The 26,731-nt window shown below is 55.3% G+C and overlaps 10 protein-coding genes and 2 non-coding genes across 12 annotated transcripts; 6 read left to right on the top strand and 6 right to left on the bottom strand.

Annotated features, from left to right (window-relative positions):
* Nucleotides 1-1,287: 1,287 nt before the first annotated feature.
* Nucleotides 1,288-2,961, bottom strand: QBC33DRAFT_560202 (uncharacterized protein; the record flags this gene model as incomplete). The annotated part of the gene is made up of 1 exon (XM_060430040.1): nucleotides 1,288-2,961. The coding sequence occupies one exon, from the start codon at nucleotides 2,959-2,961 to the stop codon at nucleotides 1,288-1,290; it is 1,674 nt and encodes a 557-aa protein (XP_060282511.1).
* Nucleotides 2,962-4,504: 1,543 nt separating this feature from the next.
* On the top strand, nucleotides 4,505-6,209 carry QBC33DRAFT_589456 (oligomeric golgi complex component, COG2-domain-containing protein). Its single transcript, XM_060431580.1, has one exon. The coding sequence runs from the start codon at nucleotides 4,846-4,848 to the stop codon at nucleotides 5,899-5,901; it is 1,056 nt and encodes a 351-aa protein (XP_060282512.1). The 5' UTR covers nucleotides 4,505-4,845; the 3' UTR covers nucleotides 5,902-6,209.
* QBC33DRAFT_542450 (mitochondrial 54S ribosomal protein mrpl1) lies at nucleotides 5,968-7,134 on the bottom strand. The gene is made up of 2 exons (XM_060428273.1): nucleotides 6,810-7,134; nucleotides 5,968-6,730 (listed from the first exon to the last, which is right to left on the bottom strand). Exons 1-2 carry the CDS (start codon nucleotides 7,049-7,051, stop codon nucleotides 6,067-6,069), a joined length of 906 nt encoding a protein of 301 aa, XP_060282513.1. The 5' UTR covers nucleotides 7,052-7,134; the 3' UTR covers nucleotides 5,968-6,066.
* Nucleotides 7,135-8,517: 1,383 nt separating this feature from the next.
* Nucleotides 8,518-10,565, top strand: QBC33DRAFT_589466 (uncharacterized protein; the record flags this gene model as incomplete). Its single annotated transcript, XM_060431581.1, has 4 exons — nucleotides 8,518-8,929; nucleotides 9,452-9,579; nucleotides 9,635-10,324; nucleotides 10,444-10,565. The coding sequence occupies exons 1-4, from the start codon at nucleotides 8,607-8,609 to the stop codon at nucleotides 10,563-10,565; spliced, it is 1,263 nt and encodes a 420-aa protein (XP_060282514.1). The 5' UTR covers nucleotides 8,518-8,606.
* Nucleotides 10,566-12,982: 2,417 nt separating this feature from the next.
* Nucleotides 12,983-13,064, top strand: QBC33DRAFT_t46. Its single transcript has one exon. It is a non-coding gene; the product is annotated as a tRNA-Ser (tRNA).
* Nucleotides 13,065-13,510: 446 nt separating this feature from the next.
* On the top strand, nucleotides 13,511-14,726 carry QBC33DRAFT_453828 (phosphatidic acid phosphatase type 2/haloperoxidase; the record flags this gene model as incomplete). Its single annotated transcript, XM_060424702.1, has 2 exons — nucleotides 13,511-13,693; nucleotides 13,767-14,726. The coding sequence occupies 2 exons, from the start codon at nucleotides 13,511-13,513 to the stop codon at nucleotides 14,724-14,726; spliced, it is 1,143 nt and encodes a 380-aa protein (XP_060282515.1).
* A 21-nt stretch (nucleotides 14,727-14,747) lies between these two features.
* Nucleotides 14,748-15,437, bottom strand: QBC33DRAFT_116420 (uncharacterized protein). The gene has a single exon (XM_060421943.1). It carries the CDS (start codon nucleotides 15,341-15,343, stop codon nucleotides 14,996-14,998), a length of 348 nt encoding a protein of 115 aa, XP_060282516.1. The 5' UTR covers nucleotides 15,344-15,437; the 3' UTR covers nucleotides 14,748-14,995.
* A 93-nt stretch (nucleotides 15,438-15,530) lies between these two features.
* On the bottom strand, nucleotides 15,531-16,695 carry QBC33DRAFT_579124 (uncharacterized protein; the record flags this gene model as incomplete). The annotated part of the gene is made up of 3 exons (XM_060431115.1): nucleotides 15,531-15,980; nucleotides 16,051-16,398; nucleotides 16,483-16,695. 3 exons carry the CDS (start codon nucleotides 16,693-16,695, stop codon nucleotides 15,531-15,533), a joined length of 1,011 nt encoding a protein of 336 aa, XP_060282517.1.
* A 1,420-nt stretch (nucleotides 16,696-18,115) lies between these two features.
* QBC33DRAFT_116446 (kinase-like domain-containing protein) lies at nucleotides 18,116-19,298 on the top strand. Its single transcript, XM_060421944.1, has one exon. It carries the CDS (start codon nucleotides 18,164-18,166, stop codon nucleotides 19,034-19,036), a length of 873 nt encoding a protein of 290 aa, XP_060282518.1. The 5' UTR covers nucleotides 18,116-18,163; the 3' UTR covers nucleotides 19,037-19,298.
* A 2,455-nt stretch (nucleotides 19,299-21,753) lies between these two features.
* On the bottom strand, nucleotides 21,754-21,835 carry QBC33DRAFT_t47. The gene has a single exon. It is a non-coding gene; the product is annotated as a tRNA-Arg (tRNA).
* Nucleotides 21,836-22,549: 714 nt separating this feature from the next.
* QBC33DRAFT_516206 (uncharacterized protein) lies at nucleotides 22,550-23,097 on the bottom strand (the record flags this gene model as incomplete). The annotated part of the gene is made up of 2 exons (XM_060426134.1): nucleotides 22,550-22,564; nucleotides 22,633-23,097. The coding sequence occupies 2 exons, from the start codon at nucleotides 23,095-23,097 to the stop codon at nucleotides 22,550-22,552; spliced, it is 480 nt and encodes a 159-aa protein (XP_060282519.1).
* A 1,107-nt stretch (nucleotides 23,098-24,204) lies between these two features.
* QBC33DRAFT_453477 (ferric-chelate reductase fre2) lies at nucleotides 24,205-26,511 on the top strand (the record flags this gene model as incomplete). Its single annotated transcript, XM_060424687.1, has 3 exons — nucleotides 24,205-24,439; nucleotides 24,485-25,833; nucleotides 25,867-26,511. 3 exons carry the CDS (start codon nucleotides 24,205-24,207, stop codon nucleotides 26,509-26,511), a joined length of 2,229 nt encoding a protein of 742 aa, XP_060282520.1.
* Between the last annotated feature and the right edge of the window lie 220 nt (nucleotides 26,512-26,731).

Genomic DNA, 26,731 nt, shown 5'->3' on the forward strand with positions numbered 1-26,731 from the left:
CGGCCCCTCCAACCAGAAAAAAACCTGTGCGCACGACCACAGTCAGGCGTGCCCCTCCTTTGCTGCCACGCTTCTTTCTTCCCTTCCTTGCATTGGAAATCGGCGCTCCCGTCCGGCCACCTGGATGCGGGCCATTCGCTTCCCCCCTTTTTGCAGTCCCGGCGCCTCGATTGGTCCCCAAGAAGGGGATGTTGAATAGCGCCTCCCCCGGCGATCCAGCAAGCTGGGATATCCGCACCTACCTACCACCTATTTATGCAGCCCCAGCTGCAAGTATACTAGGGAATAGAACAGTGGTATTTACTTATACCTTGACGCGGAGCAGCCATTTGTAATCTGTACGGATAGGGATCTGATCAACCTCCCCTGCACGTCAGCAAATTCCTTTTGCTGAGGCGGGGCTCAACAATGCCAAGAGTATCTCTGCCCCCAGCACTCCAAGGAAGACACCCTACGCCGTACATGGTAGTTGCATTCAAGCGACCTTATGTCGGCACCTATAAGCGAGCACAACGGCGGCGACGGCCAGGCCGGTCGAATCGGCCAGTGCCAAGTCCCCAGTGTTTCTCCGGTCACTTCATTCGGATCTCTCTAATACTGGACGGAAGTAATACTACGTCGAGGTTGCTAATTGGAAGAGATAGGATATATGTATTTACAACTATCAATTTATGTTGACGTGTTGTCAGCATGTAGTTATGTTCTGCAACTAGACACCCCGAGATCCTTCTCATTGTTCCCCGACTCGTAAGCCTGCGTGGCCCCATGAAGTATAACTTGATGTCATATCATAGGCTTCTGGCTAGAGTGAGTGGCGAGGACTATGCATCAGGCATCGGAAATCCCCTTGATTTGGGAAGACCGGTGCGAAAACCCCTTGCATGGTGGGTCCCCCCCCCGAATATCTTCAACGACTGCGCTCTCCACTCCTGTCGGCTAGTCGATGGGGTCCGCTCTTCACGTTATCTACTACACACACGTTGGATCACAAACTTCGTGGTTGTCGAGCCACGGTTACGTCATTCGTGTTGCGGTCCAGAATATCCTGCGCCTGATGCAGGAGTTATGCGGGGCGTCACGTCTTGTGGCCTCCACTCAGGTTGCCGCGTGTCAGCGAAGTCGAGGCGGCGGGTGCGAACTTCGTGTGTCTGTCTCACATTTAGATTTGGCTCGACTCGGGGAAAGCTTGATAGAATACTTACTGCTTTGAGTCGTCATTGCAACTTAGACTGGCCAGTCCAAGAGTGATGAGATTAAGAGAGTGGCTGCGCCATTACAGCTGCCCCTCTAGTGCCCGAACCGAACGTCAAACCCCTTCAGCACGCTCATGATACTCGCAGCCTCGACCTCAATCGGTGCCAGGCCCTCGACGCTCCCACGAACGCCCGCATGTGCCCTCGGCGCGGGCGCGGCCCTCAGCTTGGGCAGCCACTCGCCGATGTCGTTGGCCGCCTCGCCGAAGTGGCGGTGACTGGACAGGGTCTTGTACGCGTCCGCGCACGACAGGCTGAGGCCGAGCCCCGACGCCCCAACGCGGCGGACATCCTTCCTGTCAGTGGTTCCCCTGCCGGCCGCCGGCTTTTCTTGGCCGGCCCTGTTTGGGTCTAGCTTGCAGCATCCTCCAGGACCCCCGCTGCCGCAGCAACCGCCGTCGGCGCCGGCGATGGGCCGCAACTGCGACCACGCCGGGCGCGTGCGTTCGAAGTTGGCCGCCAGGGAGCGGCAGAAGAGACCCGACTTCGGGTCGGAGAGACACTGCGCGCAGGTACCCGGCCCGCCAGGGCCGCAGGTTCTCCCTCTCGCCGGCGGTGCGGCGGTGGCCAGGCCGCGAGGATTGCGCCCTTGCGACAGCGACTGGAAGCTTGGGAGCTTGATAGCTCCGGTCGAGGTGATTTCCATTGGGATAGGGCCGACATCCTCGGGAGGCGGCGTCTGTGTCTGGTGGGAGGTGGACTGGGGGGTAGGTAGTGAAAGAGCAGCCTCGGCGTTCTCGGCGGTCAAGGGCATTGAATCCGCACACACACAGTATGTCCCATCCTTGCAGAAGCCGCATTGGTCCTTCGGGTCGATGGTGACTCGCTGCCGGTGCTGGGGTTGAGGCTGCGCATATGGGGATCCTGGGCGGGTAAGCTTTTTCTGGGAGAACATGGCCGTGAAGTCGGTCTCCAAAGGCGACTCGACGTCTGCTGGGCGCTGGCGCTTCTCCTCGTGCGACATCGAGGAGGGCGATGCGGGTGGATGCGGCCGCTTCAGGTCGGGAGCACCCCCTGTGCTCTCGAGGGACTCGTCCAAGCAGGTGCAGGTGGTCCCCAGTGCGCACTTTCCACAGCCTAGTGTTGCCTTTGACATCACCTCCTCTGCACATGCGCAGCGTCCGTTGGGCTCGCACGAGCCGCAAGTCAAATCTGTGGTATCATCAATCTGGTCCAGGGGAGAGATGATCTGCGATATAGAGAATGGCTGCGGGATTGGCCTGGGACCAACGATTGAAGCCGAGCCCGAGCTCGGAAGGCTGCGTCGTCCGGTATCTTGTGGAGGTTGGCGGGAAGCGAGACGGGAAAGATTGTTGGTCCCATTGTGCTGCGTTGGCGTAGAGGGTATGCTGCTTGTTCGGGCCCGTTCCAGCCTCTCCTTCTCCAGTGTGCTCTCTAACCACTGGCATTTTGCCTGCAGGGCCTGGCTCTCGACCTCGAGCTGGTGGATGCGCTCCTGGGATTCCCTTTCCTTCCGCTCATGCTCTTCCCGAATCTCTTCCAACTGCTCCTCCAATTCGCCGACCCTCGCCGCCCTTCTCTCGCGGAACGCCCTCTGGGCGGCTCGGTTCTGGGCCTTCCGCTTTGTTGGTGGGGTGTCGGTGGCGGGCTTGCGGCCGGGTTTGGGGCGCGGTGGTATGACCCATTCCTTGCTGGTCATGGTCAGTTGAGTTGTCGGGTTGGGCGAGATAACCGACGCCATGGCCATTTTGTTGATTGGTCCAGTGGTTTTAATTGACGCGGGCCTAGCAGCCGCTACGGGACGGATAGAAACAATGCGAGGAGCTGATGATGAAGATGTGTTTGATGGCGTGGTCGGGGTCGGAGTCGACGCTGCAGATTGTGTTGTTGGGGAGGAGATGGCGGTGGAGGTGGTAGAGGTGGAAGTGGAAGTGGCGGAAGTCAATGACAAGGAGAGATTTGGCCGTGTTGGCGGGGTGGGTGAACCAGCACCAGCTGATGTTGCCATTTTTCCGTGGGTGGGCGGGGGAGTGAAATACCCCGAGGATTTCGCTAGCCGACGGGGATTCGCTGGGGCTTTGCAGGAAGGTCCTCTTTTTCTGACGCAGGTGCAGACAGCGCTTTCCAGATTCTAGAGCCACTGCAGGTCGAGACGCAGAATCGATCAATGAAGGGAGATATATTGGTTTGATAAATCGATGTTATCCCCTACTCGCTGCAAAACAGCAGAGAAACGTCGGCGGATGTCGTGACTGTTTGCGTCTACTCGCATTCAAATCTACTGCCCTCCTCCTTCTCTGGCAATGGCGGGCCGTGACATAATACATATGAAGACAGAAAGTGAAAAACACGACGAAGCGAGAGCGATCTCGGACATCCCAAAGACTGGGCTTCGTGGGCCTTTTCATCAACCGACGAACAGGCTTTGACGCTTCCGAAAATCGACGCAACTGGTCCCGAGGCTAATGGCTCCCTGATGCTGCAAGGGCCCCACTGATTGATTGATAAGATTATGACCGCACGCTAGTGCCAAATGAGCTAGCGTATCCATAATCGGGCCACTCTTGCAGGCTAGAATGGCACGGCTTCCGAGCATCACACATGAAATATGAGCTGAGATTGGCTGACAGAGGACCACTTGGGGGGCTTCGAATTTTGAATGACCAAAAAGCGTGTCAGCCGAATTGCAAAGTACGTCGGTTTCCGATGGCTCAAAATTGCTCAAACTCGAGGCGCCTTGGCAGGGTTCGCAGGGTTCCCTTGTGCCACGAGCGACTTCGGAGCGGTCAAAATTTCATCTCAAAGTCCCAACAGGTGGACAGATCTGTGGGTTTCACACTCTACGAACATATCAAAAGATCCCGCTACCGCTCCCAAGTACCTTGATTCCCATCGCGATGATCAGATAACTAATCTTGGCGTGCTCCATCAGCTACCCTACTGTAGCCAATGGGGTACCTGAATCGGGATCATTCGGCAAACAAGAACCGGAGGCGGCACTGACACTGCTCGACCAATATCCGCGTGGTTACACAGTAGAAGCCCTCATTTTGTTGGTGATCCCAGGGAGGTAACATTATTTACTTTATCCTTCCGGTGTAAGGAGATGCGTCCTCCTCAATTGACATTCAGTTCGTTCATCGTTCTCCAACGGTTCGAGCAGTGGGGCAATTGACCTCAGCTTTGTGTGGATGAGTGCACGAACGGTATGGGTGTACGACACCCCGTCCCCGGTTATACGCGCTGGAGTCTAGATTCTCCGGAATACACGTACGTAATATCTGCCGGCCCCCCAATGACACATCGAACCCCCACTCGGCTCACGAAATTTATCAATCGACACAATGTTGATCATGACAGGGGTCAGACGAGGGTTGTGGCTAAGCATAGAGCCTGTGGCGCTCTACTAGCCGTCACCATAGTGACACCTGGCAAAGTCCAGACATCCAAAAATGGCACCTGTCCACTGAATGCTCTCGTAACCTCATCCAACAGTCGACCACTGACTACCAGGAGGAGCACGTACTTTTTCGCACCTCCACACATGCATCCCACCTCTGACACATAGCAACTGTACTTGCGTGCCATCTTGCCCAAGCCTCATCTCGCCCGTCCCGGCCGACCCGTCACCATGGCTCACCTCACAGCGCCATCCCTTCCCTCACCAACATCCCGCCCGGGCTCCTCCTACAGCGGCATCAATATCGCATCAACGCCATCCTCACCACCAGACCACACAGATCGACGGTCACGGCGATATCCCCCCTTCTCATCCTCCGGCTCCGGCTCCGACTCCGACTCCGACTCCGACTCCGACTCCTCACCCCTCCCCTTCCCAACAGCTCTCCCCCGCCGCGACTTCCTCTCCGCCGACTTCGACGCCGCAGCCTACCTGTCGGCCCTACACTCGGGCGGCCCCGCGGCGCGGCACCAGACGCTCGGGGACCTGCGCACGGAGCTACGCGAGCGCAGCGCCGCCGCCAGCGCCGAGCTGCTGTCGCTCGTCAACGCAAACTACGCCGCCTTCCTGGGCCTCGGCGACGGCCTGCGCGGCGGCGAGGACCGCGTCGAGGGCCTGCGCGTCGCCCTGCTCGGCTTCCGCAGGGCCGTCGCCGAGCTGCTGGCGCGCGTCGCCGAGCGGAGGAAGGGCGTCGCCGCCCTGGCGGGCGAGCTGGCGCGCGTGAGGGCCGCCGTCGAGCTGGGGAGGCGGATGGTCGAGCTGGATGATCGGGTTGCTGTGCTAGAGGATCGGTTGGCTGTGGGGGGGTATGGGGCTGCAACGAGGAAGGCGGGGGTGGTTGGCGGTGGCGGGGAGCATGACGACGGCGTGTGGGGCGAAGTTGAGAGCAGTGATGAGGAAGATGACGAGGAAGATGACGAGGACGAGGACGAGGACGACGGTGAGGGGTTCGGCGGCAGCAGCCCGGCCAAGTTGACTGCCCTGGTGATGGACTATCTTGCCGCGGAGGAGCTTGCCGACGCCATCGGGAGAGATATGCCGTTCGTCAAGAAGATGGATGAGAGGACGACGAAATGCCGGAGCACGATTCTTCTAGACCTGGGCACGGCATTGAGGGAAGCCCGCAAAGCAGGGGCGAAGGGTCACACCCGCCTCGTGAAGTTGCTTGGGATATACAGGGTTCTCGACGCAGATGTCGAGGCGGTGCGCGTCCTCAAGGGGAAATAGACACCCGAGTTTCAAACCAGTCTAGCGCGAGACATTAGAGTCAAGGGCAGACGAAACGACTTTAAGATACCCAGAAGATAGACAGATTCTCAAGATTTCCTTGCTCTACAAGTGATACATGGTATTTTTACAAAACAGCAGCCTTCCTTGCTCCCTCCCAGGAATTTACATAGGACCCTCCAGGTGCGCAGGCTGGATCTTGTTGTCGGTTGAGTTGAAGGTACCGTTCAGACTGAAGCCGGGGCCGTTGGTCGAGCTGATAACCACCTCCTCGATCTTCTTGTCGACCTGTTCCTCCAAGCTAGAGACGTCCGACTTGACCTGTCCCATAAACGCCTTGACATTCTCCCCCAGCATCTCCGGGGTGAATCCCAGCTGCCCGATAGCCAGCCGCAGCACGCCGCCGCGCTCCCTGTATTCGTCGGCGCCGACCAGCTCCCTCATCAGGCCGCGCACATTGGCGGTGATGGTCTTGGTCTTGATGCTCGGCATGAGCCCCTTGGGCCCGAGGATCTTGCCCAGGTTCGCCTTCTTCAGCGCCGGCTCGCTGTCCGTGTGGCAGATGAGTCGGTTGAACGGGACGTTGCCCTCGCGGATGCTGGCGAAGAGCGACTCCTCGCCGGCGACGACGGCGCCCAGTTGGCGTGCCTCGGCGGCCAATGGGCTGTCGTCCGGGCAGACGACGGCGATGCGCGTGTCCGTCTTGACGGGGTGCGGAAGGCGGATCCGGTTGCGGACGACGGGCCCGCTCTTGACGGTCTTGAGCTTGAGGGCGAGGGCGTACTTGACCGATGTGGGCGGGCGGCCAACTTCGTAGGCGCGGAGGTATCTATTGGGGGAGAGGCGGGCTAATGTTAGGTTGCTGTTGGGTGGGTTGTGTCCTTCGGGGTTTGGAGCATGCGCCTTACCTGATGGCATCGCAGAGAGAGTATTGTTCCAGGTCAGTCAGATCGTACGACCGGAATGCCTTGTACACCTTCTTCTTCTTCTCCCGTTTCCGAAAGCCGCCTGCACCGCCGGACGCGTACCGAGCTTGAGATGTGCCTACTGATGGCACGAGAAACCGCGGTATCGAAGCTGTGGAGGGCCGGGCCGCTGACGTCAAGCTGAGCCTTGCCAGTGAGGCAAGACATTGGGTTGCAGAAGCCATTGGGGGCTGTGCGTGTCTGGAACCCCCTAAGGATGTGTGGCCTTGTTCACGGTGATAAACCACCCAGTCAGCTCCCGAAAAAGTCGATATTGATTTGCCTAACAAACAAGGCTACTATGTTCAATTTACGCTATCTCGGCGAAACATCGGAAGTCCCAACCCAGCCTCGCAGCATCCAATGGAACTCCCGCAGGGCCGTGCCCATGCACTTCATCAGCCCCACATTCAACCGTATCGCACATCCCACGGATAGGTGGGAAGGTAGCCGTGACCTCTTCACCTTCCTCGTCCTCGCCTTCTCCGTCCTCGCCGTCCTCAACCTCATCCATATCGTCCTCGTCCACGCCCTCAGCTGGCCGTCGCGCGCCCTGCTGGTCTGGACTCGCCTCGCGCTCCGCGTCCTCCTCAGGTCGGCCGTCAAAGCCCTGGCCGCCGTCGTTGGCATGGAGGGGGTCGGCAGGACGGTCGGGGGCGCCGTGGATGTTGGAGAGAGACTCGTAGGGTATGCCGCCGTCGTGAAAGATTCCTGGGTCCGAGAGCAATGTCACAGATTACGGTTGAACTCTTGCATCTCAACCCATCGGTCCTGTGCTTGGGCACGTCCAGCCCGCTCTCGAGGTCTTTAACCACATCTTCCAGGTCTTTTTGAGACGTGTGGTGTATAAAGTGTATTTCTTGTGGAAGAGGATGACGCAGAATTCAAGGAGGCCGCTCTGCAATAATTCAGCGTAGCCCAAACTTGGTCAAGGGAGAGGATACCTCCACTGTCGTCTCCCATTTTGACGAAGTCGGCTCCTAAGACCATCAACAGGAGGGCCTTTCTCCGAGAATTTCTCCGGAGATGACGGTATAGATCAAGAGGTACATAATCACGACCCTACCCGGAACACTGGTCGTATCTAGGTAGGTTTCGTCGACCATTTTTTGGGAGGTTGTCTCCGCGAGCAGGGGGCATTTCGCTATTCGGGTAGGGGTGGTTAGGTATTCGGGCAGGGCATTCAGCTATTCAGGCAGAGAGGTATTTAAGTGTTAGGTAGGGGCATTTGGCTAGCCGTTGCTGTCGCTATTGCCAAAGTCGGGTACTCTTGTTGTCGCTGTCTCTGTTGCTGTTGCCATCGCCATCGCCGTCACCGTCGCTGTCGCTGGCATAGACCCCCCTGCCTGAATTGCCAAATGCCCCTACCCGCAAAGACAAGCTCTTATTTGGAGTTGCCTGATTTCCTGGACGAGACAGCCCTGGCAAGTCTGAAAACCACGGCTCCCATAAAAGTCCACCGATTCATGCGAGCTTGGTTCAGTCAGCTGTCAGCAGCGGCATCTTTGGGTAGGTATCATTGGCACAAACCTAGGCAGTACACGAGAGGTGCAATTCCTAGAAGCTACTCAGCGTATGCAAGGATATAAGGTTTGTCTTTACCTTTGTGCAAGCTCTCCTTGGCCAGGCAAAGTGACTCAGAGGCCAAAAAGCTTAAGTAGTACAACAAATAAATTTCGGTCTTGATTTTCGACTTCCCCTCAACAGTCTCTCTTAAATCCCTGCGAACGTCCTCCCACTATGGGGTGCTGGAGGCGATTGCCGGCCGAGATTCGGTCGATGATCCTCGAAATAGTAGGAGAGGATTACAGGTTCAAATCCGAACCGTACGCCCGCGCCGGATATGCCAGCGTCTGTCGGGAGTGGCAACGGGTCTTTGAACGGAGGAACTTCCAGCGACTTGTCCTGGACCAAGACCGCATATCTGGCCTTGAACAATTTATGGGCACGGAGGCTACCAGACACAGACGAGATTACCTCGAGCACCTGTTTCTTCGAGTCAGGCTTGACGAGTACGATTGCACAGTCTGCCAATCAAGAGAGGACCTTGAAACAACCAGGAAGTAAGTAAGACCTTGCTTGATCCGTGGTTTGGTTTACTGTGGCACCATTCGTTTGCCAACACCATTTTCCTATCGCTGACTCTAACAGGAACGACGATATCTTTAGCCGAGCTGTCTGGAATTTGCTGATTATCCTATCGAATTGGACCGGATTCTCCTGTGGTTGCGGCTGTGGCCGCCGCTACCAAGGGCTAACATTGGAATTTGGTGTCTACTCCCCGAGTGATTCCAAGCACACATTCAGGGACTTTCGCCTCGAGCACGACTATCCGTACCAAGAAAAAAAAGACTTGGAGAGAGATTACGGGGGCGTACAGGCGACGAGCCGCCAGACTTAAACTCAACCCCCTGAATGACCCATCTCATGGGTGGGTTGACGGCCATCGGGATGCTGTATGCTTGGGATCAAAACAGAGAATTATGGGAATGTTGGCTATCAACCTCAGCCTTCCCGAATTCTCCGCCTTCTCCCAGACGTTTCCAAAGGTGGAGATTGTGACCGGCCTGCTTATCCGTCGACAGTTCTATCGGAAAATCACCGCCAAATCCCTTAGCAAAGCTCCTCCGTGAGGCCTTCACATGCCTCCGGTGGTTCCGCCATGAAGGATGGCATGATGTCAGCCCACGGCGGCAGTTAGTATTTGAGAGGGGTATGTTGAAAGTCGTATTCCTTGCCGCAGCACTTTGGCTAACTTACTGTTGCAGGCTACTTCAGCCTAGTTTGGAGGTGCTTACCGAGTACTCTCCGGGAACTCTATATATTTGAGGACTTCGACAAACTTCTACACCCCGAACGATCCTCCAAGCGAGCAAGCCGACCTTTGGGCAGAGCCCTCTCAATGTCCAGCCGTTTCCTCGAGAGTTTGTCTGCGGCATTCCTTGTGGATGCCGAGGATTTCTTTGCAGACTTCTATCCGACCCAGCCACAAAATCCAACCGTAATTCCCTGGGAGAATCTTCGAGAACTGGCCCTGACATCACATGTGCTACATCAAAAGATGGGGCCCGGAAAGATCAAGAGGTTGCTGATGGCTGCAGGCCGTGCGGCTGCTTTCATGCCCAAACTTGAGGTCATGGAGATATGGAACGGTGGCGAAGGGCATTTGTGTTTATTCCGATACAACAACAATGCTGGAAACCGTCAGATTACCTGGGCACGAAATTGGGGCACCACGGTGCAGTTCGGTTACGACGTGATCAACTGTTGGGAAAATGTGCCGAATCATAGTCAACATGTTCAGGGCAATCTTACAACTACGGTTCGGGGGATCCCAGTAAAGCGCAAGCTGGTGAAGACTTATGCCAATACAATTCGTCACCTGAAACTCCGCAAGAACATTTTGGATCTCATTTCGGATTATCAGGAACGGTGGGAGGAATATGAGCGATCAAAAGGTTAGTGCAAGGACCTCGAGGCAATGCTGCCGACATCCCCCTTTTCTTCGCCTCAGTATTTGTGTCATCGGATGTCCCAGAGACGAAGGTCAGAGAAAGTTACGGTACTGCCTCATGAGAGGACAAGGACGCGGCTCGAAAATTGGAGGAGGGCTCCATCACCAAGAAGGAGGAGCGAGTGGGTTCCTTGGAGAGACGCATCCAGAATTTGGAGGAAAAGGCCACATTTTTCGAGTGGTAGCATCGATGGTTTCTTTTAAATGTACTACTCTGAAGGTATCAATGCAGCTCAGACGCTGCTACAGCCTAGATAGACCATATTGAACCTGGCAAACATTTCTGGAATGGGCTGCCCTTACAGCTAATCAGCCCTGTTGTTCTGCTGGGTATACTCTCCTTGCATGCGCTGTTGTCTCTTTGCTGACAGGTGGCTCCCCCATTCAGCTGTCATAGTTCGTAGTGATCATTTCCCGGGCCATGGGCCTTCCTCAGAGTACCATTGCTTCATTGTTCCAATATCTCTTTCGTGCAGTTTGGCCTCTTCAGGGGAACAATTGAAGTTTACCAGGCATCAAAGAGAGCCCCCCATGAAGATGGAACGCTGAGCATAGAGAAAGAAAGCAATTTATCGTGTGTCAGCCCTTTTGAAGTATTATCAAATGCAGTAGGTACTGGATATCGTGGTATCCTTCCCTTTGTGTAGGTTGTTCTGCTGGCAGGCGGGCAGGCAGGCGGGCAGGCAACCGGTGTATCCTCAGTCTGTCATCCATTCTTCCAACCGGACACTCTGGGTTTGAGCTACTGTAGCGTAGGTAAATACTCTTTGGTTTGAAGCTCAGGTAGCCTACCGCACCGTCCAGGCCCACGTAAGTTGGTAATTCCATTGCTTTCCTCGCCAACCTGACAGGAAGGGATGGGAGTACTTAAGTCAGTCTATTCCAAGTCATCGTTGGCTCAGCAAACCTAATTGAACTCGACAACCTTTTACCATTTACTTCTGCTCACCCTTCTCTCGCCACCCATCATGGCGTCGATAGATGATATCTGCGCCAAGTTCCCGTATGACGAGAAGGTCGGCTTCGCTGGTCGAACGGTGCGTTCATTTCCTAGGCACCAATAGCTCCACTAACAGTCGGCGATAGGGCGCGTACCTAACCAACTGGCCCTGTGGTCCCTGTGTTACACACTGTCACGAGGGATATATGGAATCTGAGTGCTGGAGCGGAGGTGAACTCGAGTGTACCCGATGCGATGGACTTATGGAATACGATGAGTGTACTGTGGTGAGTGTAACCTCCTTTGTATTTTCCCGTGCTGTTCTGACACCGCTTGTCCGGCAATAGATTCCTGCCCGCTGCCTCGGTTTTGCCCAGAGAGTTTGGAACTCCAGCTTCGAGATTCGCAAGGCCATAAACAGCGATTTCGGTCAAAAGACTAAAATCAGTGATGGCCCTGTCATCGGAAAATTCGGTCCTCGTATTGAGCTCCTCGAGGAGCTCTGCAAACAGCTGGGATTAGTCCTCGAAGCTGAAGAAGAGTCCCTGAGGCAGAGGACCATCCATTTACAGCAAGCTACCTTTGACGAGTTAGCCTCTATCCGTCGCCTGATGACGATCAACATACTTGTTTCCACTGTAGGTAGGTATGGAATGCTTGGCCGTGAATCAACAACCTAACAAACTTCTTTAGGGCATCGAGCAGGATATGGCTAAGGTGCGGGCTGCTATCGACGGCGCTATGCCGGGGCACGAACCGGAGTGCGGACCCTACCTCCGCCTGGCGAGCACGCTTGAGTCGATGACCGCAAAGTGATCAAGATATGATCGGTGTTGGCCAGGGAAAGCAACGGATACACACCCGATCCCGACATTCCTTCCGAGGACCCTCCGCCTTGGAACTGGACAATTCCTGGTTGCTTATTTGCATTTCCCCTTAGTTTGCGCTTCGCAAAGCCTCATAGGTCGGCTCTCACCGGTCTGGTCTTCGGACCTCAGCAGGTATCCAGAGAAGATCGCCAAGTGCACAGACAGACAGACCCATCCATGGATGCTGGATGCTGGTAACATGAATTGAAGAAATGAATTTCCCCCGTCGTGCAACAACCATACTGGAGGTGGTGACTGTGATTTCCCTCTTTCTTCCATCTCTTCAACGCCACCGTCGTGACTACGTGCTGCTCAGTAGCCGTATGGCGCATCGGTGGCTAATACGCTTGATCCGGAGCAATTAGGCTACAAAGGCCATACGAGAGGGCCGCGTGACTGATCTCTAGACTTCATACCCTGTATTTAGGACCAGTCCAGCAGCAAGGTGGAGTCCGCACGACCCTGCCACTGTCACCACTGCATGGCAATAAATCTGAACGAGGCCTATTTGCTGGTCGTAATCCATCTCGGCAGTATTCCGAATCCGAAAACGATTACGCTCGAGCAGCCGCTCAGATTGAAATAACTTTCAATCTCCCCTTCTAGGTCAACAAAGACTTGGGAGCAATGACCGACTCCTAAGAGAGAGTCAACGTTCCTTGGGGATGAACAACGGGAAAACGCCGATTTTTCTTAAACCACGCTAACGTATCCCTGCCCTGGTAAGAAACGCAGGGGGCATAGTGGTATTCCCCTTTATGAGCTATGATTTGGCAGCAATTTTCACCAATGAGGCATGATGGCTGAGTGGTCTAAAGCGCAAGACTAGAAATCTTGTCTCTTCGGAGGCGTCGGTTCAAATCCGGCTCATGTCGGTATATTTTTTGTATTTTTTTATATTTCGTAATGTAGTTAGTGCCAACCAACTTGAGCAATAGACATAGAATCAGGCGCATTACATTACCTAGGTAGGTACTCACGATTATGCCATCTCAACCATGGCTACAGTACCTAGGTCGGTCAGAGTTTATTTGATGGCGCAATAGACTTTTGTTTCCAAGTTTTGATTGACTTCAATAATTGGCCAATTATACGTTTGACGTGTAGAAGGGATGACCCGTACTCTGTAATTACAGGCGGCTGGCACCGTTGTTGATCAACCTCAAACATGACGTCAGCCAAAGTACCCATCAAACCTGCACACAAGCAGGTACAGATCGTATCAATGATAAAAATGCCGTCTGCCCCCTTGAGAAGCTGGCTGCTCCTGGGTCAACATCTCTCTTTTCATTCTTGAAGCCCTTGTCAGATCTCGTTCACAATGGGCATCTTCAGCCGCCGAGCTCGAGATGGCCCTGCCATTCATGACCGCCGCCGATCTGCCCGTCATCACCACCACCACGAGCCGTACTCGATGGCAACGCGTCCGACGTTTGGGCACTGGCTGAAAGTTACCTGGTTGGACATCCTCACCATGATCATCATGGGAGCCGTCGGCCTCGGTGTAAGTGACGCATGGTCGTTCAAGCAAAGCCGCCCAGTTATACTGACCCCTTATCTTTTTTCTCGCCCTGCAGGTCTACATGGCTCACCCAGCCCCGAGCCGGTCCTTCGCCGTGACCTTCTCGGACGGCGAGGTGGTGTATCCAGAGTTCGCCTACCCGATGCGCAAGGAGATTGTGCCCATCTGGCTGGCGGCCTTCCTTGCGACGGTGATCCCCATCGTGGTCATCCTGGCCATGCAGGTGCGGATCCGGTCCTTTTGGGACGCCAACAACGCCATCGTGGGGCTCTTTTACGGTGTCATCGCGGCGGCCGTGTTCCAGGTCTTCATCAAGTGGCTGATCGGCGGGCTGCGGCCGCACTTCCTGACCGTGTGCCGGCCCGACGTCAGCCTGGCCAGCGCGGACCCGGGCATCACGGACGGCGGGTACAACGCCAAGGGGTTCAACCAGATCTACTACACGCGGGAGATCTGCACGGGCGACCGCGACGAGATCGACGACAGCCTCGAGTCGATGCCGAGCGGGCACGCGACGGCGGCGTTCGCGGGCTTCGTCTACTTGTACCTGTACCTCAACGCCAAGCTCAAGGTCTTCGCAAACTACCACCCGGCCATGTGGAAGCTCGTGGCCATCTACGCGCCCCTGCTCGGCGCCTGCCTCATCGGCGGCGCCCTCACCATCGACGAGTTCCACAACTGGTACGACATCGTCGCCGGCGCCGTCATCGGCACCGTCATGGCCTTCTCCGCATACCGCATGTGCTACGCCGCCATCTGGGACTGGCGCATCAACCACGTGCCCCTGAGCCGCGTCGCGCCGATCTCGTTCGCCGGCGACCACGAGCTGGCGGGCGCGACGTTTACGAGAAGGGCTGGGTGGGGCATCGGCGGCGCGGCGGCTGCCGAGACCGGACTGGGTGGCAACGGTGTCGCTCCCGTCGGTGGTGTTGCTGGCAATGGCACCGGGGGGTTGGGTTATCCTCACCGTAAGCCTGTGGCGTCGGGGATGCGGCGCGGGGATGAAATGGTTTGAAGCAAACGAGTAATGATACCTTTAAATCGGGCTGGAGGATGGTGAGGTCAATTGCTGTGGCACAGCTGGAACGAACCAAGCATAAACGCAGAAGGCGACTCTAGCCAGCAATAGTACGGGAGTCAAGGCATTACGACGGGCTTGATCAAGGGGTAAAATCACCCCATACACGAAGATGCTGTTTTGTACATGATATTATCGTATGGCCGGGATCCAGCTTCTACCTCAATGTCCCCTTCTTCCCCATATTTTCTTATATTTTTGGTCATTCAGCAAACAGGAGCAGCAAATGAAGAAAGGTTCTTGAAAGTCAGGTAACGATCGATCTCTGCACTATGTACTCTAGATGGGGGGAACAAATGCCAGTTTGAGAGATCTCTGCCGACTCCTCGCAGCTTCTTGCACAGCCGGGCGAAAGTCTCGATCTGGACCCAATCCTCGGTCCCTGGCGTCGAGATGGCATAGGATATGCCCTCGGGATCCCACTTCTTCTTGAGCTCCGCTAACCTCGCATAGTTGGTGCTCCAGAAATGATCCTGCCAGTCCGGCTGGAACGGGTCGGCCTGTCTTCCCGTTAGCAATCTCTTCCGGACAACAACCCGCCCCAGGAAAACCATATCTCACCTCATTAACATAAGTAGCCCCATTCGGCCCGGCCTGCCTAAACCGCTCATCAATAACATTGCTGAGCTTATCCTGCGCAGCAACTTTCTCGGCATATGAGGGCTGTTTGAAGGAACTGTTAATCGGTTCCAAAGTTGACTGTAGAATTACATAAAAAAACATATTCGTCTACATCCCATCTCAGCAGCCTTCATGAGTATATTCGGGTATGCGTGGCCGCCATAGAAGCGACGACGGCGTCAAGAGAGTCAGGCCTTCGTAAGCCCTCTTCAATACCTCTTTGTCCACAGGCTGTCCTGATTCTCTCCTCATATCCATCTCCGTTATGACCCACTGGTCCTCAAGTTCGGGCCAGTGGGTAAAGGTGTGGGTCACGCGGTGCGGCGGCGGCCGAGCCGGGATGACCCGCTCGTATCGGTCTCTGAATATGTGGAAACGCATCGAGAGCCATGGATCCCAGCGAGGCCGGTTCAGTCGGGTCCCGTGAATGGGGAGGGGGCAATCGACGTGGAGACCAGACGACAGGTCTGCCAAAAGGAAGGCCACCAACGCTTCAAACTGCTCTTTCGTGGGCGGGTACAAGGTCCGCGGGCCTTTGGCAAGAATGCCGTGGATCCACATATCTTTACACTGCAGAGGAAGGAATGAAACGACGAAGGTTAGAAATAATAAACTGTCGAAATATGGGATGCCAACTAACCTCTTGCTCACTCTCTCCGCGATCAAAGACAACAACGCCCCCAAAGATTCTCCCCTCGCTCCAGTACCCAACGACATCAGCGACACCCATCGGGTACTGCTCATGCCTCTCGTAAAACCTATGGAAAAAAGCAGCCGGGGGAGGGTGATATAAGCGCCGCTTGGTGCCGGTCTCTTCCTCTTGGCGGGCTTTTGCCAGCCATGAGTTGTGCACCTCATGCCGATGTCCTCCACCATCCAGCTTAAAGAGAGAAGCACCAATCTGATGGCAAGCAACAACGACAAGCTCAATAAGTCGCAGATTGAACTCCTTGGAGCCAGGCTGGGATTTCTGGAATGCAGCCAGTACCTGGATGTGTTATAGAATATCAGACGGTCAGCATAGACAGTTTCCCAAGCTACAGCTATAGGGGGATGGGGGTGGGGTGCTCACATCTTTACCAAAGACCAAGGTTGAAGGGTCGAAGTGAGATCGGAATTCGCGGGCTTTTTCGAGGAAACCGTCGCATAGCTTCTCATGTTTTAGTTGGCAAGTGGGGTGGTCGTGAATCCACTGGCAGGAGTCGAAAATGGCTTGTTGAGTGGGGAGTCCATCGAGGATCTGTGCATAGGTAAACTCGGCAAGCTCGGTCGTGAGAATGTTCATCAAGGCCCGTCGCACAGTCTAGGCGCGTTCTTTGTCGAGGACATCCAGGCTGGCCATCCTCTTGTTTTGCCGGGTGGAAGTCATTCTGGAATCGAAGCAGCGTAAAAATAGGAATGCTTTCTTGGTCAGGAAGGGGAGTTGGGATGGATTTGGAATATTTTGGAGAACAAGCGCAGAGAGGGGAGAATCTGGGGAACGGCAAAGGGGCTGCGTTTCCAGCACACAGTATAAATAGTGAGAATGCCTGGGTATCACAGATAAGGCGGTAGAAACGGGAAACGGATATTTCATTGGTAAATAGATCAGGGGAACCCCTTTCGTGTCTGACCTTGGTCATCTGCCTATGTTTAGAACCAGTTGTTTACGAGAGAAGGAGAAGGCTGCAGAATAGGCCGCACAGTATCGCTGTGAATGCCCAGTGTAGTAGGTACCTAGGCAGTGCATAGGGTACATTCTATGGTTTGGTGCCAAAGTTTCCCCCTCCTGTCAGGTACAAAATTCTACGCTGAAGGGAGCATAAACACATTTGGAATCTTATAAATATATCTACTAGTATACAGATTCTCAGTGACTACGCCCTATGATCCGATCGAGCCGCGCGGTTCCGTTTGTTTCAAACTATCGCGGGTGACGATACACTACACGCATTTGGCACGCTACTATTTGCTCCTTTTCTTCGCCCGACAAGACAGAAACCCAACATGAGGCTGCAACCGCTCGGCCAGACAACAAGTCGTGACCACGTACAGTCAGTCACCATTGGCTATAATCCTCCCAACTCGCTCTACGCATGTAATGCTGCCGCCCTTATCACCAACAGAGACCACATTGACAGGGTTGCCTGAAATAGCCTCCCTTGCTCTTCTCCCGAACTTGTTCTTGACTGTAGGTTTGAGGGGTTTGACTCGATCCGCAGCTTGAGTCCACCGAGTTGAATTCCTTGAGATCCTGTTGTTGTAAGTTGTGTCTCGAAACAGTTGTTGTCTGCTGAGGTTTTTCAATTTGTTTAGGCTTGGTTCTTTCTTGCTCCACGTCCGGGGCAAGCAGGTCTCGCAGTGGGCAAAGCGGGCAGTCTTCATCTAATTCAACTTGGCCATACATGCCATTCGCTGTGAGACCCTCATCAAGGTCAACGGTAAGGCCTCTCCCAGCCCCGCTGACGGCCTTCAACTAGACATGGCGCCTCGATCAGGCAGGTGATGAAATTCGGCCGCGCAGAAAAACATGAGACACTCCAGGGTCATTGCCTTCGAAGCGAATGAGAATTTATTCCGCCGAGAGGCGCCGAGTCTAAAGTGGAGAACTACCTAAGGTCAGGTCCACCGTGTCCATGTGGCTGTTCGCGTCGGATAAACCTGGCTCCGGCGCCGAACTGAGGCGGCGGGCACCTATGGAGGCATCCACTTTTCCGTGTCTCGACGACCTCACATTTATTGCCAAACCCGCTTTCGAAACGCCAGGATTCAGAATGCCTTATGAATTGCTGGGGCTTGGGGCCACAAGCTACGTTACGACAACCGACAACAAGACAGTCTTGAAGGGCCACCAGGTCTGGAAGGATGGAGAGTACTACTTTGGTCGAGATGACTGTGAGGACGACCTTGCCAGGGAGGCCACTATCTACAAACATCTCGGCGACCACCCGCAGATTCTCAGATGCTTCGGCCTCGAACAACACTGTCCTGGCGTTCACTCGCTCCGGCTAGAGCTGGCTGCTCTGGGCTGCGTCCGGCAGTTTATTGAGGAGCATGCAGACGAGCCTCTTCCATTGCATACCCGGCTCAGGATGACACTGGATGTCGTGACAGGAGTCGATTACCTCCACTCAAAGGGTGTGCAGTACTGCGACATGAGCTGTCGAAATTTATTCCTCTTCGACAGATACCGTGTCAAACTTGGCGACTTTGGTGCTTCGCTTCTCGAGGGCTACGAATTTAAGCCGACATTTTGCGAAGAGATTCAATACGAACTGCCACTACGCGGAAGAGAATTCAAGGCTCGGCCGCCAATCAAACGAGAACTCTTTGCGTTGGGGTCAGCAATCTACGAGATCACAATGTGGAAGAGGCCTTTCCAAGGAATTCCAGATGAAGAGGTGGAAGCGAGGTACGCGCGGGAGGAGTTCCCTTCTCTAGTGGGTAACATGGCCGGTACGATAATAAGGAAGTGCTGGGACGAAGAGTTTGACAGTGCTAAGGAGGTCCTGGAGGCGTTGGCACAACTGGTCGCATTTATGGGTGCTCTAGAGTTCAAGACTGACGACGACCAGCTGCAAGCAGAAGTCTGTATTGAAGGGAGCGAAAGACAGGGAACCACTATGCTGTGTACGATCCCAGCCTGACATCAATATGACGCGACGAAGCTACTCTCCACAGCCTCATCCAGGGGCTCCATCAGGAATAAAGTGACATCGACACTGCAGGCGTGCTACTGTCAGCAACAGACGTCTTGATAGATCGAATAGGGAACCTCACGCTTCACTGTGCTGGGCACAATGGGCAAGCACCCGTCACAGAAACCGAGCCAAATACCGTCTTTGTGTCCAGCTCTAGCTTCTCACATTGCAGTTCTTTCTTGGTCTCGCATGGGGCGGTGATGACCCTCGTGGTCAGAACGTGGGGTTACTTCTGTTCTTGCACTCCTTAAACTTGCGCATCTGTTTGGCGTACTTGCACATGGTGTAAGCTGTGGGATTGATTGTGCTAGCGACGATCCGAGATGCAAGGATCCTTACTGAAATGCCGTCCAAGGCTGTCGAGCCTGCCCACCCGATATATCTAGACCTGGGTGGCTGGATTCGATTGACAATACATTAAATTGTCTCTGCCTAAACCTCCAATAAGGCACAGACGTCGATTCGGTGGATGCTACTGATCAAGAATACGATGCAGCCAAGCTGCATGTCCACGACACACGACGACTGTTGGCCGTCTATGCAGGTAGGGTAGCGTTGCCCGACGGGTTTACAGATTCTGTATTTGGCCAAGTACTTGTCAGGTACAAGTCACGAAATGCGGGTGACTGTTCGCTGTGGGATTGCTGCCTGAACCTGGCCCCCATCTTCACGCAACTCAGTGTGCGGGGAAGGTAGATGCCTAGTGTCCCTGTGGACCCTTTTGCCTAGCCTACGTGCCTGCATCAAAGGCGAACTAGAGTTGTCTACCTGACGTCCAGATCTAACGCATCGCGTATCATCCTTGACGATGCTACACTTGAAAGGACCTAGTCAGCATAGCCATGCCGCGCCAGTTGATCGCTTTAGTCTCTTAGATCATGTGCCAGGAGACTCTAGGAGAGGTGGGCTTGGGAGAGTACGTTCGACGTTGGACGCCCCCGTTATAGAGAGGCAAAAGCGACTGCGATTATTGTATCATATGGACTCTAAAATGCCAGTGGTTGGACATACAGCAGCTGCGTGTCATTGGGATCGGCTGCGCCTCTCTGCTGCCGACAAATGAAAGGCCTTGCATATCGCATGCACTGGCTTTGATATGATCAAGTGCTCCTCAACGCGCTCGCTAGCTTCGGCTGGCTTGAGTGTGGTGTGTCTCCGCGTCGCGCTTCGGCGCCCTGTTGGCTTCTGTGTGTAATATTTACTGAATTTGAGAGAAACTTCGCAGTGCGCGTGCGGAGACTGGTTTTGAACTGGTCGAAGCTTCCGGTATGCGCCCTATGACTTTGATGCAAATTCAATATCAGGTGGGTGGTTGCTGATGGCTGTTTACTAGGGCTTCCAACACAGACTGCCTGCCTCTCCGCCCTCCTCTCGAAGGGGGGCAGAAACGGATCAAAGACTTTCTGAGACTCGCGTCCCACTACCAAAACTCTCACAAAAAGAAAGGTCGTGTCAAGACAAGGCAAGCCATCCGACCGGCTTCGACCGACCCAGCTCCCAGCCGACGGCAAATGGGTGTGTCACGCCAACTCGCCTAACCCTGCGCATGGCCCGTTTTGACACTTGTAGGCGGAGATGTTGGCAATTCCAAATTATCTTCCATGCGATAAGATTGATAGCCACAAGCTACCTAGCGAGACATTTCTTTAACCCGCTGACCAAGATCTGACAAGTTGTTGGCGTGCGTACCGGAGCCGACTCCACGGGGCCGATATCCACTGTAACTTGGAGGGAACTCGAGGGGCAGCCTTTTCGCCTCAAGGTTGAAACAACAGAGACTCGAATGCTCCTCTTCCTCAAGTACTTGGTGTAGCGTTCGGAGCATGGGCAGAATCAGGGGTGAGAGTGATTTGGAGCGTTGGTGGCGAGTTCACTGTTGTAGATGGAGGTAACAAGCTCAGGGAGAAGACTGGACGCGCAGATGAAGTATCTATCACTATATCGATCCGCATATGGATTCAGAGAATTACATCGGCTCCCGGATTTGGTTGGGACCCCATGGCCAGGCACTCCCAAGCCATCGACTCCGCCAAGGGGCATCCTAAGGACATGAGCGTCGTCGTGGAGGCCAAGATGGGCGACATAACCTACAAAAAGCAGGAAGGGCCGGTCAGGTTATTCTATAAGCCATTACTGATGCGGAATCAGTGGTCCCAGCACCCCAACCCGACAAAGCAATATCACGCCCAAGCCCTAACTCTAGAAAGGATGTCTAGAAAGGTCTCCACCATTATAGCTGAAGAAAATTGGAAGCGGCCTTAACAAGTGTCATGAAAACCAACAATCAAACAGGCAGTGACTATGTTGGCAAACAAGAGATTCCACTATTTAGCAAGCGATTGAATCTAGGGTTGAGGATATAAAGACTTGCATTCACATTGATTGATTGCATAGGAAGATTTACTTGTAGTGTGGAAAACGCCGAGGAAGATATAAGTGTAAGCAAGACGACAATCTGCTTTAATCCTAGGGATTGGTGGGACAAACGGAGGAAGTGAAAGGTCACAGGCATAGCAGTACAACCAATAGAGTAACTGAGAGGGCCAATTCAGTAATAGCGAAGGCCTCGGGGAAGCTGATGTGATGACGTCCCGGCTACGAAAAGTTAATTTTCCACGTAAGAAAGACTGAAAAAAAAAAAGAAAGAAAAAAGAAATAGTAGTTGATCTAGGCAGGGATCGAACCTGCAATCTTTTGATAACAACGCTGTCGTAGTCAAACGCCTTGCCATTGGGCCACTAGACCAAGTTATCAACTGACCTGAGAGAAAAGTATATAAAGTAAGCGACAGATGCTCGCTAAGTCACGGGGTATATTATAACCGGGGACCAATCATAGCGGAAGTGGGGCGTGATCTCGATTTAAGAAAATTGCTGCTATCACAGTCGCACGTGAGAATATAAACTATTCAACACAGCCGGCCGGTTTCCTAGGCTTCTCCTGAAGTTGCTATTTATCGTTTTACACCATGCTCCGAGCCTCATCGGGTTAGAGGTGGGAGTCGGTAGGTCATTGCTTCGCGGTGTGCCACCAGAGGTGACATTTTCCTTCCTGCAAACACCGAGGATCAGCTTCGAAGACAGAATGCGAGTTATCAGCAGAATCTAGGAGATCAACCAGAACTGTTATTTCCCCGTGCCTGGTATCTCCCACCCTTGTCGACACAGAAGTCACTTCCGACCAGTCTTGCAAGCAAGCGCATAATCAGATGCCAAGGAGTACTCTTGGGCTACGTCGGAGCCGCTGAAGAGTCAAGTGACTGAGGACCGGCTTCATCCACTTGAATTCAACCCACCCAGGCCTATAATATTATCCAATCCTCCTGCTCTGTGCAGAGAGCTACGCTGTCGGCTCTTGACCAACTGATCTGATCTGCCTGGGCCAACAGGATAAGGAGCGTTCAGGGTTGACACTCCTCAAATAGTCCATACCCCATATTCAGGGGTAACCCTCCCATGCTCAGCTCTTGCAACACTGATAGCCTATCATCCCCTGTCAGCCACGCCTTCTCCTCACTTCAGACACGGCACACCGACACTCACCCGAAGCAGCTTATTCCTCGCGCCCACCGTATCCACCCCAAGCCTCCTCAAGTCCTCATCAGCCAACTCCAACAGCTCCGCCGGCCGCATCCCGCCGAGGCACCTCTCGTACTTGTGCAGCCGGAGCGACCTCAGCCACCGGGACAGCCACCGCGGGTCCCCGGCGTCGCGCGGGAACACCGGCAGCGGCAGCGCCCGAGCCGCGATGCTTGCCCGATCACGGCTGCGCAGCGGCGGTGGTGCTACTACAACAACCCCATGCACCGGGTGGGACGACGACGACGACGACGGTAGCCGAGCTATGGAGGCGAGCGCCGCGGCGCGCTCGGGGCCGCTCAGCGCCGAGAACCAGGTCAGCACTGCGTCCAGCTCGTCTGCGAAGGCGGGACTGCGGGCGGGGGAGTTGGCCCTGGAGTTGCTTGGGGTCGGAGCCGCGGTTGAGAAGCGGTCCCTGTGTGAGGACATGGCTGGGCTGGTCTGGTCTTTCGAAGGGAGATTTGAGCGCCAATGCGCCTCCTGGGGGGGCGGACTAGTGAGATGCGGGATGGCTGATAGTGTTCTTGGGGTGCGCGAGGGCGGGCTAGCTGCTTTGAGTGGGAATTGGTGCTCGAGAGGAGGTGAATGGGTCAAGCCCAGCCAGGCGGCATGGCTAGATCGATGCGGGCCATTTCAATGGTGCGGTTGATGGCCGTGGGGGCGGACAGCTGCTTCCCTAGAGAATAATTGAGCACGTTTCTACCACGCGAGCAAGAACTCTTTGACCCTTGCATCAGGGTCGAGGGTACCCCCACAGTTACCTGCAGGAAATAGTCGAAGCTGATTCAAGAACGCGCGCGTCTCGGCTTACTACTGGGATCGAGACCATTCGGCAAAGCTCAGGGTCTGCGCCCTTTTTCCTGCCATGTCAGCCCACTGATTTCTACCCTTACCCATGCCGGTGAAGGTAGGGTAGCGTTCTACCTAGTTTTAGACCCGGTAGCTGGCATCCAATCAAGTGTCGGGGCATACGATCCGTACCTCGCTGTTGTGGCCCAGATCTGGGGAAGCAGCATTGCTGGCCATTGTACCGTGCCATTGGGGCCGATAATGTCGGTGCGGAAGGTGCCTTCCGAGAGAATATAAGGCGAAGAGTCTTTGTAGCGACTTGGAATCTTAGCTTCGCCCTTGGGCCTTACAGCTCATGCAGAACCGTCTGAACCTGTTGGGATCCTAGGACAGCATTTAAGTTAGTAGTGTCACTATCTCGCTCGACCCTAGGTTTTAGCTGAATCTGAAGAGTAAATAGGTATTGGGTAACATGACAAATCACGGCCGAGATATTGGTGCACGGCGCAAAGGTTAGTGGCAGGATGAAGAACCTGGCTGGCTGCCAAGACTCGGTTTAATCAACAACTTAAAACTTGCTCAAACTGCCGCCATCAGGTGCGTGGGAGTCGGGACTCTCTGGGTAGGGCGCCCGCCAGTAAAATGACAGGTATTATAAAGTGATGATGCATCGAGCCATTCTGGGGCCAGCAAGCAGCACAGGGACAGTTATTGCCACCATATTTCGAAGGGGTTCTCGAGACAACCATGAACCCCCGGAAACTCGCCCTTGCCGGGCTCGCCGCCCATCTTGTCCCCGGTGTTGATGCCGGCCAAACACTTGGCCGGCCCGGCTACGGATTCATCGGGTATGGGATCGAGATGTACAAACCGACGTGTGCATATGCGTGCAGAGATTCCATCACCGCGCCGCTCAACTGCACAGATGCAGACATGGGAGGGGGTCATGAGCACTCCGACGGCATGATCATGAAGCGGATGGGTGGCATGGGGGGAGATGGAGATGGCGAAGATTGGCCTTCAGGAGACGGCTGGATGGTCATGGCTCCCACCCCGGAGTGCAAAGTCAGCAACGACTTCTTCCTCCAGACTCTTGCGTATTGTATGAAGAAGCGCTGCCCGGATGTCGCCATCAGCAAATTGGAGTCATTCTGGGTCGACAACGTGGCAGGAAGCAAGCCACACCAGCCCGTTCCCAAGGAGAGCTACTCGGACACCCTGAACGCCATCGTCACGCCACCGACACGCGAGCTGAACAACAGCGTCCCCCTCAATTACATAGCTGTGGTCACCGACGACCAGTGGAGTCCCATATACGGCACCAATGCCAACTTCGAGGACACGGAGACGACGCACGTGCGTTACGGCCTGGTTATATTGCTGACCGGCGCCATCATCCCCATCGGCCTTTCCCTTCTACGGTTCCTCCCCTGGCCTGCGTCCTGGGTATCCCGTATCAATGGGTACCTCATCGACCCGCCTCTGTTCGGCTCGAGGCATGCATCTCCGGTGTGGGGACTGGGCATCATGCCGACCCGGGGACAAGCCCTCTTCATCGCCTACCTGTGGATCATCAATGTGGTCCTGTCAGCAGTGGGGTACGTCATCATCTGGCCCAATACTTGGTACGAGAGCACCTCGATCGAAGTCATGGCCTTCGTAGCCAACCGGACGGGCATCCTCAGCTTTGCAAATTTCCCCCTGGTCTTCCTGTACTCAGGCCGGAACAACATCCTCCTCTGGGTGACGGACTGGTCGCACTCGACCTTCCTGCTCCTACACCGCTGGATCGCCTTCATCTGCACGCTCCAAGCCGTTCTGCACAGCATTATCTACCTGTACATGTACACGCAGCTGCCCGGCTGGGGCTACGCGTCCGAGAGCCGGCTACCATACTGGGTCTGGGGCATCATCGCGACCCTCGCGCTATCCATCGCAATCCCAGCATCAATCCTACCACTGCGCCAGCGCCTCTACGAGGTGTTTCTCGCCGGCCACATCACGCTCGCCATCCTCTCCCTCCTCGGCTGCTTCCTGCACATCTGGTACCGTTTCAACCGCCAATGGGGCTACGAGACGTGGCTGTACGTCGCCGCCGCCGTCTGGGCCTTTGACCGCACCGCCCGCCTGACCCGCACCGTCCTGGGTGGACGAGGAATCAGGCGCGCCTTCGTCACCCCGATCGACGACGACTACTACCGCGTCGACGTCCCGGGCGTCGCCATCGCCGGCCATGCATACCTGCACTTCCCCACCCTCAGCGGCTGGCGCGTCTGGGAGAACCACCCCTTCTCCGTCGCCGCCATCACCGCCGGCCGGGTGCCCGCCCAGCAGCAGCAGAAGCAGCAGCCGTCAGGCCGCCCCGCCGTTGAGGAGGTTAACATCGTGCCCGACGAGAAGGCCGCTGAGCCATCCACCCCCGGCGCCTCCTCGCGCTCCTCCGACTCGCTCCCCCAGCCGGCACCGCCGACAACCGCCAGAGCCAGCGTCCCCACCACAACATTCCTGATCCGCAAACACGCCGGCATCACCTCCGCCCTCGCCACCGCGGGGAACGGAGCGACGACGGCAGCCGGCATCCCCGTCCTGGTCGAGGGCCACTACGGCGCCACCACCGGGCACGGCGACGCGTTCCCGACCCCGGACTTCCCGCACGTGCTCTGCGTCGCCGGCGGCGTCGGGATCACCGCCGTGCTGCCGGTCCTGCGCCGCCTATCCTGTCTGGGGGGCGGCCTCGGCGGCGAGGTCAAGGTGTTCTGGGGGGTCCGGTCGGGGGCGCTGGTAGGAGCTGTGGAGGACATGCTTGGTTATGCGTGCGGGGGGGACGCCGGGGGGGAGAGGCGGTGGGGGTATGTTGATGTTGTTGTGGCTGTGGGGGAGAGGTTGGACTTGCGGTATGTGCTGGAGTCGGAGTTGCGGTCTAGGCCCGGGGGCACGACCGTGGTTGTGTGTGGGCCTGCTGGGATGGCTGATGAGGTCCGGTGTGTTGTCTCCGGTCTGTCTAGGCAATCTGGTGTTTTGGTCAGGCTGGTTGTGGAGAGCTTTAGCTGGTGAGGTTGGTCTGAAGGTAGCCTATTCTTCAAATTATACCCCCATTGCAAGAGTAGCGACTCCCCTCAAGCTTCCTGCGTCTCAAGTGCCCACACATCGCCCAAATGGGTAAATGTCTTGCTTCCGGTCACGTTCTTCAGAGTTCAAGCGTCTTCAAGAGTCCACTCAGCTACTTGACACGATTGTAAAGGGCCTAGAATTAACTACTCTTATAGTGACCATG

The sequence above is a fragment of the Phialemonium atrogriseum genome (assembly GCF_030411735.1).
Source record: "Phialemonium atrogriseum strain 8032-3 unplaced genomic scaffold QBC33scaffold_16, whole genome shotgun sequence".
Classification (NCBI taxonomy): domain Eukaryota; kingdom Fungi; phylum Ascomycota; class Sordariomycetes; order Cephalothecales; family Cephalothecaceae; genus Phialemonium; species Phialemonium atrogriseum.